This window comes from Neovison vison, chromosome 13 (assembly GCF_020171115.1).
Source record: "Neovison vison isolate M4711 chromosome 13, ASM_NN_V1, whole genome shotgun sequence".
NCBI classification, from domain to species: domain Eukaryota; kingdom Metazoa; phylum Chordata; class Mammalia; order Carnivora; family Mustelidae; genus Neogale; species Neogale vison.
Window position 1 is genome coordinate 17279349 of NC_058103.1, and position 18483 is coordinate 17297831.

Genomic DNA, 18483 nt, shown 5'->3' on the forward strand with positions numbered 1-18483 from the left:
CTGAGCTATTGTATTCAGTGTTTGCCTTTTGCAACATTATAATTCTTAAAAGATCACACTGTAGAGTAGATCATGTTTTCCCACAGGAATAATTCTCTCTCTCTCTCTCTCTCTCTCTCTCTCTCGGCTCGGCATGAGCAACCAAGGACTTCACCTTGAATTCATCCTGGCTTTATATAATTATAATTGATTGTATACAAACCACCTTGCATCCCAGAAAAACAGAACACGTGATGACTGTAGGTCAGCACAACACTGTTCATTTAAGACGGTAAAGGGAAAGTTTGATTTAAAAAAAAAAAAAAAAGCACTCACTCATTTTGGGAACTAGAACAGCATTTACGTTTAGCACGTGTCCATTAAGAGGCTACATGAAATGTGAGATTGTGCTGCTTTCTGGGGGGAGGGAAGAGGGGAAGAGCAGAGAACGAACAAAGCCGTCTCAAAATTTACTGAGTGTTGAAAGACTGATTAATGAGGTGCTAGGAATGCACCATTACCTCATAAGTTTCTTGGGGGAAAAAACAGATAATAATGCAATTCTCTCAGGACATGGGCCACTTATCTCTTAGTAACAACAGTTTCCGTTTGGGGGGGGAGTCTTCTGTTCTCTGATTCTCTGTGTCACTAATTTGACAGTTAATCACTGTGACATGTCAGCGGACCGGACTGGTATTTATCTTTCGTACTGTTCAACTTTGCACATGTTGTGTTTTCCGGGCTTAGCTTAAAAGCACCCTGACAGTAGTGGTCGTGTTTCATGGGTCTTGTTCCTCCCTCCCCTGTCTGCCTCTGCGTCCTTGGACTTGGTGGGGTGCAGAGGTGTTCCCTGCTCTCTCATGCTTGTTTCCCCAGCAGTGGGCACAATAAGTAACCAGTGGCTACTGGCCTGGGTGAGATGAATGTGGATAAGCCTTGGGTCGGGGGCTGTCTGCTGCCCCCCACACCTGCTGCACCAGGACCCCCGAGGTGCGGAAGGGGAGAATAGCAAACAGTGCTGCTTAGAGCGGATCCCTGGCCCTCTTGCTGTGAGTCACTTGCTCTGACCTTGCTGCCTGTGGGCATGCCTGTGGGCTTGGATGTAGATATTTAAGACTGAAGTCCAGGTCCTTCCAAGCAGCCCTGGGGCCACGTTCTGACTAAAGAAACGTTCCAGATAAGACAGAGCCTGAGCAAGACCTCTGGAGGAAGCAGGCCCAGTAGACGCCTTCTGTTTCAGTACCGGATTAAATGCATCAGTTTCTCCCTAATCTTAGAGTAGGTCACAGCTTCTCTCCTCCAGGCTAAATAACTACACTCTGTGTAGCTCACCCTTGTGTCCCGCATTTTTCAGGGACTTCATCGTTTCAATAACCCCTTTCTACATTCCCCTGCAGAGCCCCCTTTGGTGGAGGTGCCCAGAATAAGCATACTGTCCCAGCACACCTCGGCGGGATGGCTCGTCCCCCCCGGGCTTCCTCCTGCTCCAGTCCGTTCTCCGGAAGTGCTGGCCTGCAGCTCTGTGCCCTCTCAAAAGGCTGGGAGGCTAAGGGAGAGGACAGGCTCTGGGCAAGGGCAGGGAACTGATCAGGTCACCGACTCCTTCTGTCTTTCTCCCCCTCCTCTTGTGGCGGCTGAAGTCCAACACGAGTGTGGTCACCCTGGAGCTGGCAGACAACGGTCTCATGGAGGAGGGGCTCCTGAGCCTGGTGGAGATGCTGCAAGAGAACTACTACCTGCAGGGGATGGTACTGTGGCCCTTTTGCCAGCTCCCACCCCCGCACCGGGGCTCTCGACACCACCTAGGATGGGCCAGAGACCCCCGCCCTGGCCCCGGCCAGCCTCCAGCTTTCTGCGATGGGCCAGGAGGCCCCTCTCCTCCAGAGGTGACTTCTCCGAGGAGGGCCGCGCGTCAGAGGCTGGCCAGGGGGTTGTGTTCCCCGTGGCCCAAAGAAACCAGTTCTGTCTGGACCTTATAAGCCCTTCCGCAGAGTCGCTTTAAAGTGAACTTAGAGAAAATAAAGGCACGAAATACTTCCATCAAACACAATGTGTCTGGAGACAGATGATGGCGAGGGTTGCATAAGCATGTGAACATACTTCAGACCACTGCACAGTACCCTTAGGAATAGTTAAGACGGTAAATGTTGTGTTATATCTAGTTTACCATAATTTAGAAATGGGGGAAAAAAGAGGAGAAGCAATTAAGATCATAAGAGCTGGTTTGTATAAAGGTCCCTCCCACAAGCCCTAAAGGACTGTGTCCATTTGCATCCCTGCGTGTTCCCAGCACAGTCATTCATGTTTCACAAATCAGTAAATGAAATTTACAATGATGATTTACTCTGAAGGAATCTTTCAATTGCTTTATGCCGAACTATCCTAATAAAGCTATCTTAGGTTTCAAAAAAAAGGTACAGTAAGTTTATCTAAAGTCCTAGGGCTGGGGCGCCTGGATGGCTCAGATGTTAGGCGTCGGCTTTCGGCTCGGGTTGTGATCCCAGGGTCCTGGGATCAAGCCCCACACTGGGCTCCCTGCTCGGCAGGAAGCCTGCTTCTCCGTCTCCCACCCTCCCCTGCTTGTGCTCCTTCTCTCGCTGTGTCTCTCTCTGTCAAATAAAATAAAATCTTTAAAAAAAAAAACAAACAAACAAAAAAAAAAAAACAAATGTAAAGTACTAGAGCTAAACCAGAGAAGTGGGGAGTCACCAAAGCTGACCAGAGAAAACTGAGACGAGCAGGGGGGCCTCCCAGCCAGGCATTAGGGGAGCTGAATTCTCATCGTCCTCTCCTCCTTTGCTCTTCCCAATCCTTCCTACCCTTTCTCCCCTGTTCCTCTCCCCACCCAGCCCTACTCCCCAGTGCAGGTCTTGAGTAAGCCCCTCCTGGACACCATTTGCTAATGAGAGCCCTTGGGTGGCGTATTCAATACACACATAAGGGTGTTCTTGCTTTTTAGAATGTTTCCGACAATGATCTTGGTTTGAAGGGGGCCAGAATCATCTCAGAATTCCTTCAGAGAAATATCTCTTCGCTCTGGAACCTCCAGCTTTCAGGTGAGCCCATGGAAGATGAGGCAGGAGAGGACAAGGGGATGAAAAGGAGAGAAGGGGTAGAGCAGAGAATCCAGGGTCTAACTGAGCCAGACCAGGTTCCAGAACACTGTGTCTGCACCCTGCTAAGGCCTCTGGACATCCTTTCCCCTCCCCGAGGCCACACTGGCTTCCTGGCTCTCCCAGACAAGGGACTTCTGACTCACTTGGCAGCATGCCAGCCTTCGCTTGAAAAGTCTCTACCCGAGGTATCTGCATGACTCACTCTGTTGCTTTATTCATGCCTCTGTTCAAATGTCCCCTCATTACAGAGGACTTCCCTGACCTCCCCTCCATCTCCATCACTGTCCTATTTCCCTGCTGGGTTTTTCTTAACAGCATTTATTGCTACCTGATCCCCATTGTACACTCAGTTTGTAATTAGTCTGTTATCTGTCTCTCTCACAGAAGAAAAAAAAAAAAACTCATTTGAGAACTCTAGCACCCCCAGACTTGTCCTCACTCAGGCTTGTGGTTTGGATTTATATTATCTTCAGGGTCCTGGAACTTAACCTAAGTGGTCCCATGCTGGTAATGCCCTGGGGCACACAACAGGAACAAAGAGAACACCCCATTGGAGGAACAATCCCTTGACTGAGGCTCCAGGCTATTTGAGATTCTCACAGATAAAGCTCCACTAAAGATGGGCTCACAGTCCAAAAATGCAAAGCAAGGAAACAGACACTGTGAGAACTGTCCAAGACTAGTAAGTGGCAGCATCAAGATCTTGAGAAAATAGAATTATTAGAAATTGGGACGGGGCGCCTGGGTGGCTCAGTGGGTTAAAGCCTCTGCCTTCGGCTCAGGTCATGATTCCAGGGTCCTGGGATCGAGCCCCACATCGGGCTCTCTGCTCAGCGGGAGCCAGCTTCCCCCTCTTTCTCTCTGCCTGCCTCTCTGCCTCCTTGTGATCTCTATCTGTCAAATAAATAAATAAAATCTTAAAAAAAGAAAGAAAGAAAGAAAGAAATTGGGGCACCTGGGTGGCTCAGTCGGTTTAGGTCAGCTCAGGTCATGGTCCTGGGGTCCTGGGCTGGATCCCCACATCAGGCTCCCTGCTCGGTGAGGAGCCTGCTTCTCCCTCTCCCTCTGCCCCTCCCCCACTCGTGTGTGTGTGTGTGTGTGTGTGTGTGTGTGTGTGCGCGCGCACACGCGCGCGTGCGCGCTCTCTCTCTGTCTCTAAAATAAATAAATAAAACTTTTAGGGGCACCTGGCTGGCGTAGTCAATAGAGCATGCAACTCTTTATCTCAGGGTAGCTACAGCCCCACATGGGGGTAGAGAGTACTTAAAAAAAAAAAAAAATCTAAAAAAAAAAAAAAAAGAAGAAGACTATACCAAGTTATAATTCCACCAATGGAATATCTGTTTCCTGGTTATTAACTAGTTTTTGGTGAATTCCTGGTTATTAGCAAGTCTTTTGTGAATCAGAATAATTGAGTATATAGATGTTGAAGTCCCAGTAGGTGGGTGCAAATCCTGGCTTTGACACAAGGCACGTTATCTAGCCCTCTGTGATTCATTTTTCTCATTTATAAATGAGGAAGAATAATATTACCTACTTCAGACAGTGACTGCTGAGATGAAGTGAATTAAAATTTAGAACACCTAGAACAATACCTAGGACCTAAGAATTCAATAAGAGTTCATCACTGTTACTATCTTTATTACATTCTCACGTTACTACTGAAATAAAACATCTTTTCCAGATGTTCATTTCCATTTTTATTTTCCTCTATGAAATGTCAATTGTTCTGTGGGATTGTTTGTATTATCGAGTGTTAGAAACTATGTTATACATATTCACACCTGAATGTTAGAATGTTACCTATGGGTTTGCTTATGGTGTTTTCTTACACAGATTTCTTATTATGTTTGTATTTTATACTATTGTCAATTCTCTTTTATTTAAGTGATTTTTTTAAAGATTTTATTTATTTGACAGACAGAGATCACAAGTAGGTAAAGAGGCAGGCAGAGAGAGAGGAAGGGAAGCAGGCTCCCTGCTGAGCAGAGAGCCCGATGTGGAGCTCGATCCCAGGACCCTGGGATCATGACCAGGGCTGAAGGCAGAGGCTTTAACCCACTGAGCCACCCAAGTGCCCCTTAAGTGATTTTTTAAAAAGTTTATTTATTTATTTGACAGAGAGAGAGAGAGATCACAAGTACGCAGAGAGGCAGGCGGCGGAGAGAGAGGGAGAGGCAGGCTCCCCACCGAGCAGAGAGCCTGATGCAGGGCTTGATCCCAGGACCCTGGGATCATGACCTGAGCTGAAGACAGAGGCTTAACCCACTGAGCCACCCAGATGCCCCACCATTGTCAATTCCTTAAAAAAAAAAAAAAAAATTCATCATACTTTTTTATAGATTTGATTTTTGTAGTCCTGCTCAAAAAACTGAATTTTAAAAATGTTTTCCTTAATTTTCTTCAGATGTTTTTGTGATTTTGTTTTTTCATCCCTAATCTTCAGTATAACTGGAACTTGTTGTTGTTCATGGCATGAGGAAGAGAAAGAATCAAACACTGTATTTCCAAAACCAATAGCCAGGTGCCTCAGCATCCTCAACTGAATAATCTAGTCTTTACTGACTAATCTGAAACGTCACCTTTATTTTATATTAAACTCCCTATAAATACAGGTTTCTTTCTAGATTTTCTTTTCCATTTCATTAATCTCTGTGTCTATATCTATGTCAACACCACACTGGTTTAATATTTATTTAGAATATTAAAATTATATGCCATGTGTTTTAGTTTAATGATTAGTTGTAGTTAATAAAATATATCAAGTATACAATATGTAATATATTAGCTGTATAATTATATTATATGACACAATATGTTATATATTTGAGTGGACAAATTCTGACCTTCTTTTTCAAAGTAATCTTGGCTATTCTCATGCAATTTCCCCTCCAAGTGAATTTTAGAATCATCCTGTCAAGTTCCATAAAAAAAAAGAGAAACGAAAAAACCCAAACTGTTGCGATTTTGCTTGGGGTTATATTTAGATTAGATTAATTTAGGAAAGCATTGACGTATTCGAGATATTTAATGTCTTCACTTAAGAAGACAGTAGCAGGGGGCGCCTGGGTGGCTCAGTGGGTTAAAGCCTCTTGCCTTCGGCTCAGGTCATAATCTTGGGGTCCTGGGATGAAGCCCCGCATCAGGCTCTCTGCTCAGCAGGGAGCCTGCTTCCCCCTCTCTCTCTGCCTGCCTCTCTGCATACTTGGGATGTCTCTCTGTCAAATAAATTTTAAAATCTTAAAAAGAAGAAGAAGAAAAAGAAGAAGACAGTAGCAGGTTACAATTCTACCAGTGGAAAATCTGTTTCCATATATGGTCTCCATTTTGGGTCTCAGCAAGTTATCTGTAAATGAGGATGGTTAAATGTGTGGATGTTGAAGTCAATGCTTGGGAAAAAATCCCAAGCACTAGTTTTGTCTCTATTTCTCAAAGTCTTTATCTTCTTCAGTAAAGTAGTGTGCTTTTATTCCATTAGAAGTCTTGCACATTTCATATTAGATCCAGGTGTTTTATCATTTTATTCCTGCATGCACAGAATGCCTTTTCTATCATATATTCTAAGTGGCTATTACTGATATGTCTGAGAGCTATTAATTTCTGCACATTGATACTATATCCAGTCACTTCATTCATTCATTCATTCATTCATTCATTTACTTAGAGAGTGCAAGTGGTAGGGAGGAGAGGAGGAGAGAGGGGGAGATAGAATCTGAAGCAGGCTCCTCACTCAGTGCAGAGCCTGACAATGAGGCTCAGCACCCCAAGATCAGGACCTGAGCCAAAATCAAGAGTCAGACCCTTAACTGACTGAGCCACTCAGGTGCAAACCTCACCCCCGCGCAGTCACTTTATCGAGTTATCTTACTAGTCCTAACATTTTCATCAATTTTCTTGGATTATTTAGGTAGGTGATCATGTCTGCAAATAATGGGAGTTTTGTCTCTTCTTTCCAGCATTTATAGCTTCCAGTGACTTTTCTAGTTGCATCGGCTAAGACCTCTAATACAACGTTAACCTAATACGGAAACCTCTCTAAAAACACAAATTACCCAGTCCTATTCCAGGCTGCTGAATCAGAGTCTTTAAAGGGAGGGATCTAGGCATCTGTATTTTATCAAACTTACAGCCAGCTCTACTATTTGTAACCATTGATGTAAAAATAATTTGAATAGCTAGAAACCTAATTTTATACCTAGACTAGCTTATTGTCTCATTTTATTGCACTGGTACAGATGCAACCAAGAAACATTTGTGTCTCAGTGGATTCATCCATTCGTTCAGTAAACGTTGACAGAACACTGTTAGGTGCCAAGCACTGCTTGGGTGTTAAAGGTACACAGATTATTAAGAGTTTAAAGGAGAAATTTGGGGATAAACTTCTATGTCATTTATTTTCCAGAAATTTTTTTTTTTTTTAAGATTTATTTACTTGAGAGAGAGTGCGTGTGAGTGGAGGAGAGGGGGAAAGGGGCGAGAATCCTCAAGCAGACTCCCTGCTGAGCACAGAGCCTGATGCAGGGCTCGATCCCAGAACCTCAAGATCATGACCGGAACTAAAATCAAGAGTCAGATGCTCAGCCGACTGAGCCACCCAGGCACCCCAATTTTCCAGAAATCTTTTAAACTGTCTAGCAGTGCTGGGCTGAGAGTAAAAGAAGGAGGGCACATGCCTCCGTCCCAGAATTTAAGGGGCACAGAAAAGCTCAGTAACCAAGTAAATAATACTGTGTTGTAATGTTTGTGAAAGTCAAAAACGATGTAAAAAAAAAAAAGTCTGTGCTGAACAAAATATCATCACTTCCAATATGAAACAAGATCCAAAAGGAACAGATTGTGGTGAGGTGAGTGAGGCCTAGCCATGCAAGGTCAGATCCTACCTTTATTTAAAATTTTAAAACTGTTCATCCTAGAAGTGTTGCATTAATTTTTATTTTTAGAAATATTGCAATATTTCTAAAAATTCTTTTGTGAATAAAGATATTGCTCATTGCGCTTAGGGAGCTGGGATTTTGCGTGCAAAGGGCTTGCCTCACTTGGTCACCTCTGGTCCTGGCCCTGCAACTGTAGTCTTATTTTTTTATCACACAACCAATTTTAGGCACCAAAGTAGGGTTTGACACCACCAGGGGGTGCCCAGGGGCTGGTATGCAGGCTCCTGGAACTCCTTGCCCTACCAAGGCAGAGCAAGGAAGATTAAAGAGAAAGGCAAACAGTTGCCTTCTTTTCTCATGTTTTCTTCCATATTCATATATTTGCTTAAGCACTTGCCACCTTTCTTATGGCTGATTGTTCCAAAAGGAAGAGCCTGGCAGGGCCGGGACTCGGGAGGGCAAGGGAGCCCTAGTCTGGACAGCCTTGAAAACGCCCCCCTCCCCTCCCCTTCACTGCAGGAAATAACTTCAGGGACGAATCCGCAGAACTGTTGTGCCAAGCCTTGTCGGTAAGAAGTGAGGGACGGGTGCCACTGAGAGCCCTGGGCCATGTGGGGGGCCTGTTGGGTGGCTCCAGGCAGAGAAGAGTGAGTTCCACCCAAAAGTCTAGGGAGCTGGTGAGGATCTGGACTCTGCTGAGCCTGACAACAGCCACGGCCAGCAGCAGGGCTGTTTGGATGGGACAAAGCCCTCCCAGGGTTATAGAAAATGCGCAAGAGAATACCTTCTGTCTAAATGATCTGGTCCACTCAGTTTTTGGTGCATGGGAGCCCTCCATCACATGGCCCTGAGATGAAAGAGGTATTTGCAGTCATAGAGATGACAAAAATCACCTCTCTACACGGTTTCTTTCTCCAGGCCAATTACCAAATCAAGACGCTGGATCTCAGCCACAACCAGTTCTCTGATAAGGGAGGAGAGTACGTGGGCCAGATGCTGGGTGAGTCCCCCACCGAGGGAAGGGTCCAGCAAAGGAGAGGCACTTGGCAGACGGTCGGTCACCTGTCAGGGCTGCATCCCCCTGTTTTTTATGGTTATTGAATGTTCAAATCATAAAGTGATGGAAGTGATGGAAGCCACACCCCAACATCTGAATGTGGGAAGTAACACTTTACAAAGATCAGAAAAACATACGAAGGAATAACTTGATAACCTCAGGGAGGCTAAGGGTGATTAAATAGGCACAGCAGGCAAAAACTGTAACCAAAATGATTCATCTGTTTGACAACGATAAGTTTAAAACTTGCCTCTGATAAAAGATGTTACGGGACAATGTGAACAGACAAGCAGCAGACAGAGAGCACACACTAGCAGCATCCCATCAGATACAAGATTTGTGTTCAGAATATTGATAAAAGATCCTGCAGATCCTTGGACAATAATGAACGCTCCCAGTAAAACAATGATCCTACAGGCAGTGCAAAAAGAAAGCTAAATGCCTATACACTCTAGCAATTAGAGAAATGCAAAATAAAACAATGAAAAGATCCCCCTTGTCCTCTACCAAAGCTGCATAATTTTCAAGTCAGAAAATACCCCGTGCATTGAACCCAGGGGAGAAATAAGAACTCTCTGAAGCTGCCAGTTTTGGGGAACAGTTTGACAGTGTCTAGTAAAATTGAAAATGTATATATTCCATGATACAACAATTCAGCGGTGCATGTCTCAGCGACGCTCCCGCGCGTACATAGACAGAGATGTCTGAGGAGGCTCGTTGCAGATTTGTTATAAGAAAAAAAAAATAAACTAAATGTTCATTCCTAGGGGAAATGAGTAGAATAGGGGATCACCATTAGTGGGAGAGATGCTACTCTAGGTGGGGTGGCGAGAAAAAGCCCCACAGGGAAGGTGGCTTTTTGTTGAAATCTGACTATCAAAGAAGAACCAGGTTCTGGAAGCTCAGCATGCCAGGCAGAAGGAGCAGAGCCTGGCAAGTCTGAGGAAGGGGGGAGGTGGGACTGCGGCAGAGCAGGCAGGGGAGAGGGGAGGAGAGTGGGCAGAAGAAGCGAATGGAAGGAGGAGGCCAGCGAGGTGGCCTGCCGCTGCTCAGCCGGGGATTGGTGGGCTAAGACACGCATGAAGTCGTGTTCATCATCACATTCCCCATGTGATGGAAGTCGGCGCAGGGTGTTAGCGTCGGGGAGTGACACGGCTGGCTTTGCAGTTTAGAGGAACTGTTTTGTGAAGTTTATGCAGTTTTAGGAAGAACACAGCTGAGGACAAGACTCTTTTTTTTTTTTTTAAGATTGTATTTATTTGACAGACAGAGATCACAAGTAGGCAGAGAGGCAGGCAGAGAGAGAGGAAGAAGCAGGCTCCCCACCGAGCAGAGAGCCTGATGCAGGGCTCGATCCCAGGACTCCAGGATCACGACCTGAGCTGAAGGCAGAGGCTTTAACCCACTGAGCCACCCAGGCACCCCGACAACCAGACTCTTAAATACAGAGAACAAACTGGTGGTTGCTGGGATGGGGGTGGGGGGCATGGGTGAGCTGGATGGAGGGAATTGAGAGGTACAAATGGCCAGTGATAAAACAAGTAAGTCATGGAGATGAAAAGTATAGCATAGAGAACATTGTCAATAGTATCTTACTGGTGGTGTCATGGTGGTGTCATTATGGTGACACTTGCCATGGTGAGCGCTAGGTAATATATAGAACAGTTGCATCAATGTGTCATACACCTGAAACTAACATAACACTGTATGCTAACTGCACTATAATTAAAAAGAAAAAATGTAAGAAAAAGGTCAGGAGACTAATACTGTAGTCCAGGCAAGAGGGGACCGTAGCTGGAGCTGAGGGAAAAGGTAGTAACAGAGGGGAGTGGAAGGATCCCGAACGGACTTTGGAAGTAAAGCCAAAAAGACTTGCAGATGTGGAGTGTGAAGGAAAGGGAGCGAGAAAGATACAGGCCTGGTTATTGTGTTTCAGGAACTTGTTGGATGGTGGTGCCATTCACTTAGAAGGGGAAACTCGGGGAGTAAATGTTACAGAGGGACAGGAGTCAGGAGCCAAGACTTCCATTTTGGTCATGTGATGTTGCCGTGTCTGTCATCTGCAGTGAGATGTGTGGTCTGCTACATGGGTTTAGAACTTGGTGAACAGGTCAGGACCGGAGATCGGGACCTGGGAGGTAGAGGCATTGCAATGTATTCAAAACCATGGGGCAAGAGGAGATCATCGAGGCAAGGAGTGTGGATGGAGTTAAGATGGTGGCCATTGGACCAGTCTGACACCTTCACGTGTCCCAGAGGGGAGGGGGAGCCTGAGCAGGAGTGGTCACCTAAGTAGGGGGAGGTGAGGTATCAAAGAGCCAAGCAAGGGGTGCTTTCAGGAAGGAGAAAGTGATCTCAGGTGGGTCAAGTGCTGCGTAGACATCAAACAAGATGAGGTCAGAAAAGTGACTACAGGACCCGGCAACATGAAGATACTTGGTGACCTGGATGAGAGCTGTGTTGGTGAAGGACGTGAATGTGAAGACCTGACTAGAGAAGGCGGAACTGAAAATGGGCCACAAAGAAGTGAAATGGCAATGTGGGCACTTCCAGGAGCTTCTTGGAGATGAGGCTGGGGCAGAAAGACGGGTGACATGGAGGCAGGAAGACTCGTAACAATGGAAAATACTCATTGGAAGGAAAGAAGAAGAAACGGGTCGTGAGAAAGGAAGAGGAGGTAGTTGCAGGACAGAGTCCTTAAGAAGGCCAACAGAGGAGCTTTGGGGAAGGGAGACAAAAATAAAACCAGATAAAATCAGAGAGGGAGACAAACCAGAAGAGCAAACTGTGGGTTGCTGGAGGGGCGAGGGGTGGAGGGAGGGGGTAACCGGGTGATGGGCATGAAGGAGGAGACGTGATGTTACATGCAACTGATGATTCACTGACCTCTACCTCTAAAACTATAATTCACTGTAAGTTAATTAACTGAATTTAAATTAGAAAAGAAAGAAAATGCTGGCATCCATGGAGTGAGGAACAGGGGGGCAGGGATAGCCTCTGAGAAATGTGCTGAGAGAGGGAGGGCCCGGAAGTGTGTGCTTGAGGGGACAGATGTGGGGGGTGGGTAGAAGGGGTAGGGAGTGGAGGAGGGTAGAGCTCTCCCATGTCACTGCTGCCACCTGCTCAGTGAGGTGTGAGCGACATCTTCCCCAAGAGAAGGGTCCAGGCCGATAGGTCAGAGGGGAGGAGTGTAGTGCACCAGCCTTGTGGGGCAGTTTGAGTCCATCTGAAACCTGATTTTCAAATACATTAAAACTAAATTTTAGGGGCACCTGGCTGGCTCAGTTGGTGGAGCCTGTAATTCTTGATCTCGGGGTTGTGGGTTCAAGCCCCATGTTGGGTTTTTAAAAAACTATAAATTAGGGGTGCCTGGGTGTCTCAGTTGGTTAAGGTCATGATCTCGGCATCCCAGGACCGAGTCTTGCATAGGATTCTCTGCTCAGCAGGGAGCCTGCTTCTCCCTCTCCCTCTGCCCCTGCCCCCTGCTTGTGTGCATGCTCTCTCTCTCAAATAAATAAATAAAATATTTTTAAACAATAAATAAATAAAAACCCCTAAATTTTAAAACAACTTTAAAGTGAGACAGACTCCTATTGTATATGAGCTTTTTAAAAAATATTATTAAGGCAGCCAGTGATTCAGTGAGGCATCCTGTTAGACATTTTACATCCGTTTCCCCCAAAACCTTGTATGGGTTACTACCTCCCCTTTCACAGCTAAGAAACAGAAGTAAGGGAAGAATCAGGAGCCCACTGAAGGTCACACAGCTAGTCAGGGGTGAGAACAGAAGTCACATTTAAATTGTGTGGCCATCGAAGAGATGCAGGTGTACAAGGCACAGTAAGGGAGGAAACTGGCAGAGAAGAGGGAGTAGGGATAAGAAGAGAATGAAGGGGGGAAGTTTGTTCTCAAAACAGTGTAAGGTGATGTGCACTTTACTCAAAGTCCGTCCTGGTGGTTGACACAAGGGATAATCAGTACACAGCGCACTGACTGTGGAAAAGAACACCGAGTAAGACATTTTCCTGAGTCTGAGGGTGAAGGCATCCCTCCCACCCAGCCAAGTTTCAAGGGTTCTTCAGCCCCTTTCCAACAGTATCCTCAGCATAGCCGCCCTCCCCTAGTACAAATAACCACGATGATGAGTTTCAAGAGGATGTTTTCCCAACCCTAGATAGCACGTAAGCAAAAATATTTTTTTAAGACTTATTGATTGATTTTAGAGAGAGAAAGAGCTGGTGAAGGTCAAGAAGGAGAGGGAGAGAGTCCCAAGCAGACTCCCCCACTGAGTGCGGAGCCCAAAGCAGGGCTCGAACTCACGACCCTGAGATCATGACCTGAGCTGAAACCAAGAGTCAGACGCCTAATAGATTGTGCCACCCAGGTGCCCCCAAAATATTTTTAAGTTTTAAAAAAAGTACAACTTCTATGCAAACTAGCTTCTAGATAAGCCTGGTGCCTCACCACTTAGAACTGATAGTGTCCCTAAAGCTTTCCGGAGCCGCCTCTGCTCCGTAGTTCTCCAAGAAAAACACATTGCGGGATGTAATAGGCCATCACTGCCTCCCTGTGTAACTACAACCCTTGGGTTCCAACCATCTCTATTAGTTGAATGGCTGCATGACATTCCGCCAGATGGAGGTTTTTTTATGTACTTGACCCTTCCCATGTGTGTCACGAATGTTACTTTTCTAAGTGAGGCCACGGTTAAACACCTACAAGCATGAGACTCTTCTCATATCCTGCACCGTCTCCTTAGGAAGGGTCTCACAGGTGACATTGCTTGCATGATAGGGCACTCACAGTCCAAGAGCCAAATATCTGTGACCAGATCACATTTGCCAAATAGATTGTAGCCATCTGCTTGCCACCTGCAATATACGAACGGTATTGTTTTATTACATTGTTGTGAGCTTCGGGAGTCCTCTTACAATTTTGTCTTTCAGTGAATAACTGAAACATTATTGTCCCCGTGTCTTGCTTCGCATGATCGTTGAGTAGTCCTTATTCCCTGATGTCATGGACATCTGTCGACTCTGAGAATGGGTTCCCTGGGATTTGGGGAACACTAAGATGACTCCCTCCCTCCCCCAGCCCTCAATATAGGGCTCCAGTCACTGGATCTGAGCTGGAATCACTTCCACGTACGGGGAGCTGTGGCCTTGTGCAATGGTCTCCGGGTAAGGTGCTCTCTGGCAGTGGTGTGTTGAGGCCAATGAGGACGTCCAGGGCCTCCCATCCTGCCATCTCGAGCCTCTTCCTCCTGACCCCGTGGATGAGCGCACCCCATGGTTGAGCTCTCATCCGATGCTTTCCCGTTGGTAGCATCCCTCCCACAATTCCTGGATGTGCTTTATTCTTTAGTATAAATCCTACTCTGGCAAATGTACCTTGCTGGGGTCTCGGTGGCATCTTTGGGAATACATTAGGAGGGCAGTTTCTTTAGAGGGTAGGGAATGACCAGGTCCTGACTCCCTCCACCGGGAAGGATCTGGAAAATTCTGGCGGAGCTCTCCCTCCTGGAGACCCCTGGGCACCCACACTGGACAGCAGCAGGGGAGAGAAACCAGGGCCTGGTGGCTGGTGGAGTCACACGCAGCCTTGCTGCTGGTGCTGTTCTCTCCCCTCCCTGGAGGTTAATACGACCCTGCAGAAACTGGATCTCTCTATGAACGGCTTTGGGAACGAGGGGGCTACGGCCCTGGGGGAGGTCCTCAGACTCAACAACTCCCTGGTCTACCTAGACGTCAGCTGCAATGACATCACCAACGACGGAGTCTCCAAAATCAGCAAAGGGCTGGAGGTCAACGAGAGCCTCAAAGTTCTGAAGGTGAAGTCTTTACTTAAGCTGGGAGCAGGGCGTTTTACGTGTGTGTCCGTGTGTGCGCGCACACACGTTCAGGTGTGTGTGCGTGCATCTGTGTGTGTGTGTGTGTGTGTGTGTTTGTATGTTGGGCAGGGGCGGCAGGGTGATGGGGTTGCATGTTGCTGGGGAGACTTGTTGGGAAAATTCACCTTGCGCTTCACAACCCCAACATCACCCTCTGCTGTGCCCTGGCGCATGGGCTCATCTCCCAACCCGTCTTCCTTCCTCCCACCTGGGACTTCACTCCACACTGAAGCCAGAGTGTGCGTTTTGAGCATAAGTTTGACTTCCACCCCGACTGGCATCTAGTCTCCTTCGGCTTAGACCCCCACCTGGCTTTCTGTGGTTCAGAGCTGGTCTCTCCTCCCAGTGTGCTTCTCCGGACTCAGTTTACCCCGTGCTCTCCCTTGCTGTCCAGCCATGGCCTCAGGAGCTGCTTTCATCTCCCCCATCCCAGGGCCGGCTCTTCCGGTGGCCTCGGCTCAGCCTCCCCTGTAATGCTCTCCCCCACTGTTCTCTGCCCCATACCTGAGTCAGTGCCCCGGCTCAGTGCCCTGCTCCAGCAGCCGTCCTCACGGACCCTCAGATCTCAGCTCACCCCTTCATGCAGAACTTGCCAGGTTCCTCCCTAGACTCTCATTTCTGTGACTCACTGACTATCTGGCCACCTCCACTGGTGTGAGAGCTGCACCAGACCAAAGACGCTGTTTTCTTCTGCCCGTTATTTTACCCCTTATACCTATGGACACATAATAGATGCCCAATGAATGTCCATTAATGAAAGAATGAATACATCTTTCATTTTATTTTTAAAAATATTTTATGTATTTATTTGACAGAGAGAGAAAGGGAGAGAGGAAACACAAGTGGGGGAGTGGGTGAGGGAGAAGCAGTCTCCCCACTGAGCAGGGAGCCTGATGTGGGGCTCGATCCCAGGACCCTGGGATCATGACCTGAGTGAAAGTCAGATGGTTAACAACTGAGCACCCAGGCATCCCTACATCTTTCATTGTAAATTGATTGGCTTATAGGGGTGCCTGCCTCTGCCGGTTGCCCCCACCCCCAGCTTGTATGCACTCTCTCTCTCTCTCTGTCAAATAAATACATAAAATCTTTAAAAATAAATAAATACATAGATGGGCTTATAGATGCTAATATCTAACATAGAAGCTCCTGGGCGGGGCGCCTGGGTGGCTCAGTGGGTTAAAGCCTCTGCCTTCGGCTCAGGTCATGATCTCAGGGTCCTGGGATGGAGTCCCGCATCGGGCTCTCTGCTCGGCGGGGAGTCTGCTTCCCTTCCTCTCTCTCTCTCTCTGCCTGCCACTCTGCCTACTTGTGATCTCTCTGTCAAATAAAAAATAAATAAATAAATAAAATAAAAAAGAAGCTCCTCGGCGGTTAGAAAACAGATGACAAAGGAGGCCTTCCATGACCAGTTTCCCTTTCTGGGGCTCCTGCCATGAGGCCGGTGCCTATCAGGGGGCTGGCTTGTTGCCCCCCACGTGGCCCTCCAGCATGGGCTCCATGCGTGCCCCCTGTCAGATGGGAAAGCCGAGCCTACCTGACCAGCTCAGGCCCTGCAGCTCGAGAGAGGCCAAGAAGTCAGCCTCACCTGGCTTCCCGCTGCAACTTCAAATTCCTCAAGATGGGAGAGGGGGTGATTCGGGGGCCACAGATGTGGGGGTGCTGGTGGAGAAGGATGGGAGTTCGAAGTCAGTGACCATGAACTGGCATCTCAGAGGACAGGCACCTTAGCACGGCAAAGAGGAAGCCAGCTTCCCAGCAATGGAGGGAGCAGGGGGACCGGCTGGGGACCGCGAGAGCTGGCAGTGAGGTCCGGCCCGAGCCAGAGGAAGAGTAACTCAGAGAAGAGAGACTGACCGATGCAGCCTGCCTGGGACTCAGCCTCCGCGGAACCATGAAGCCAAGCTCAGAGCACCCGAATCGTCAAAGACTGAAACGTTGTCTCAGCAACATGGCAACGGGGGTTTTCTCTACTGGGTGGGGTACTGGCGATTTTAACATTTTTTCTACCTCTCTTTGAATTTTTTGTATAATGACCATGGGTCACTGTTTAAATGTTTAAACATATTGTCATGTGTTTAAATATATGTAAAATTCGCTTAATGTTTTAAAATGAAAGGAAAAAGTTTTAAACACAACTTACAACCTACCTCTCAGCTGGGGCGTAGGTGGGAGCCAGGTGAGTCTTGCGCCTGGAATGATCTCCTGTTCTCCAGGTCGAGCACCGCCCTCCTTTCCCTACCCTTGGAAAAATGAGGATTTCCCCAGGGAAGTGAGTCAACCAAAGGCTTCTAGAAGCTAAGCCTTACGAAGTCTGTGTTTTCCCTCTCGAGTCCGTCAGAGCTGGGGAAACACCGGACACAGAGTATGTGCTCAGCGAAAGTTCTGGAGGCCTCATGAAGACACCACCTGGCAGAAAGCCTTCAATAATAATAACTAACATTTATTTGCTGCTTAGTGGGTACAAAGCATTCTTTTGAATGCTTTGCTTGACTTGATTTATTGGAACCTCAGAGTGGCCCGAAGCGATAGGTACCTAGTGGTCAGGGAATTAATCCAAGGCCAGCAAATAGGAAACAGAGCCATTGGGCTCCGTGTTCCTTACTGTTAACCACTACACCAAGCTTCAGCGGCTCTCAGCTGCCTTGGGATCATGCCCTACGTGCTCAGCTAGGCCTTCACGGTCCCTGTGGAGCTCTGTGGCCTCTTTCTTCTGGCTCCTGCTCAAGAGATGTTTGCCATTGCCCAAACACCTCTGCACCTTTGCACTTGCCTACCCCTGTCTATTTTGGTGCATCTCATTCCCTCTTCTGGTCCTGCCCCCACTTCTTCCAGACCTGAAGAATCCCCATTAGTTCTGCAAGGCTTACCTCAAGTGTCCCCTCCCCGGTGGTGGATGCCCCTTTCCTGGCTTCCGCGCTACCAGGGTGTGCCTCTGTCACTGCCCTCGCTGCTCTTCTGGTGCCGTGCACGTGTTTGCCTGCGGCCCCTTCTCAACTGTAAGCTGCAGGAGGGCAGAGACCCCTCCTGTCTGCCTGTGCGTCCCTTAGCACATTTCCCAGCAACTGGCACATGGTAGGTTTGCTGGCTGGCTGGACGGACGAACAGATAGATGAATGGATGAGCAGTGAGACGGACAAGCAGATGGGTGTCTGGACAGACAGACAGGGAGACAGGTGTTCGCAGAGAAGTCTGGGTGGAAGACAGAGATGACAATTTGACGGGAAGGAACGGCAGCCGTGCTCTGAGCCTGCCTCTCCAGTCCCCGCCTTATCCCTCGCATCTCTCGTCCCTCTTCCCACAGCTTTTCCTGAACCCTATGAGTATGGATGGGGCTGTTTCACTTATCCTGTCGCTCAAGAGGAACCCCAAAGCCAAGATGGAAGAGATCGACATTGCCGTGAGTGATCAGACGGTGCTTGCCAGCACCAGGGCGCACGCCGGGGGCACCAAGAGCTCTATCCCTCCCACAAGTGCTCCCGTGACAAGGTCACTCCTTTTGGAGTACCACTTGGCCCTCTCTCGGGGTCCTTTTAGCAGGAGTAGCCACTCCGTCAGGAACTTCAT

The 18483-nt window shown here is 47.6% G+C and overlaps 1 protein-coding gene across 1 annotated transcript in view; it reads left to right on the forward strand.

The window, feature by feature from the left end:
- The window catches only part of LRRC74A (leucine rich repeat containing 74A), a 30922-nt gene that overhangs the window by 5505 nt on the left and 6934 nt on the right, over nucleotides 1-18483 (forward strand). The window contains 7 exon segments of the mRNA XM_044230975.1: nucleotides 1620-1727; nucleotides 2939-3035; nucleotides 8489-8538; nucleotides 8888-8969; nucleotides 14121-14206; nucleotides 14662-14856; nucleotides 18221-18316. Of these exon segments, the coding sequence (XP_044086910.1) occupies nucleotides 1620-1727; nucleotides 2939-3035; nucleotides 8489-8538; nucleotides 8888-8969; nucleotides 14121-14206; nucleotides 14662-14856; nucleotides 18221-18316 (714 nt within the window).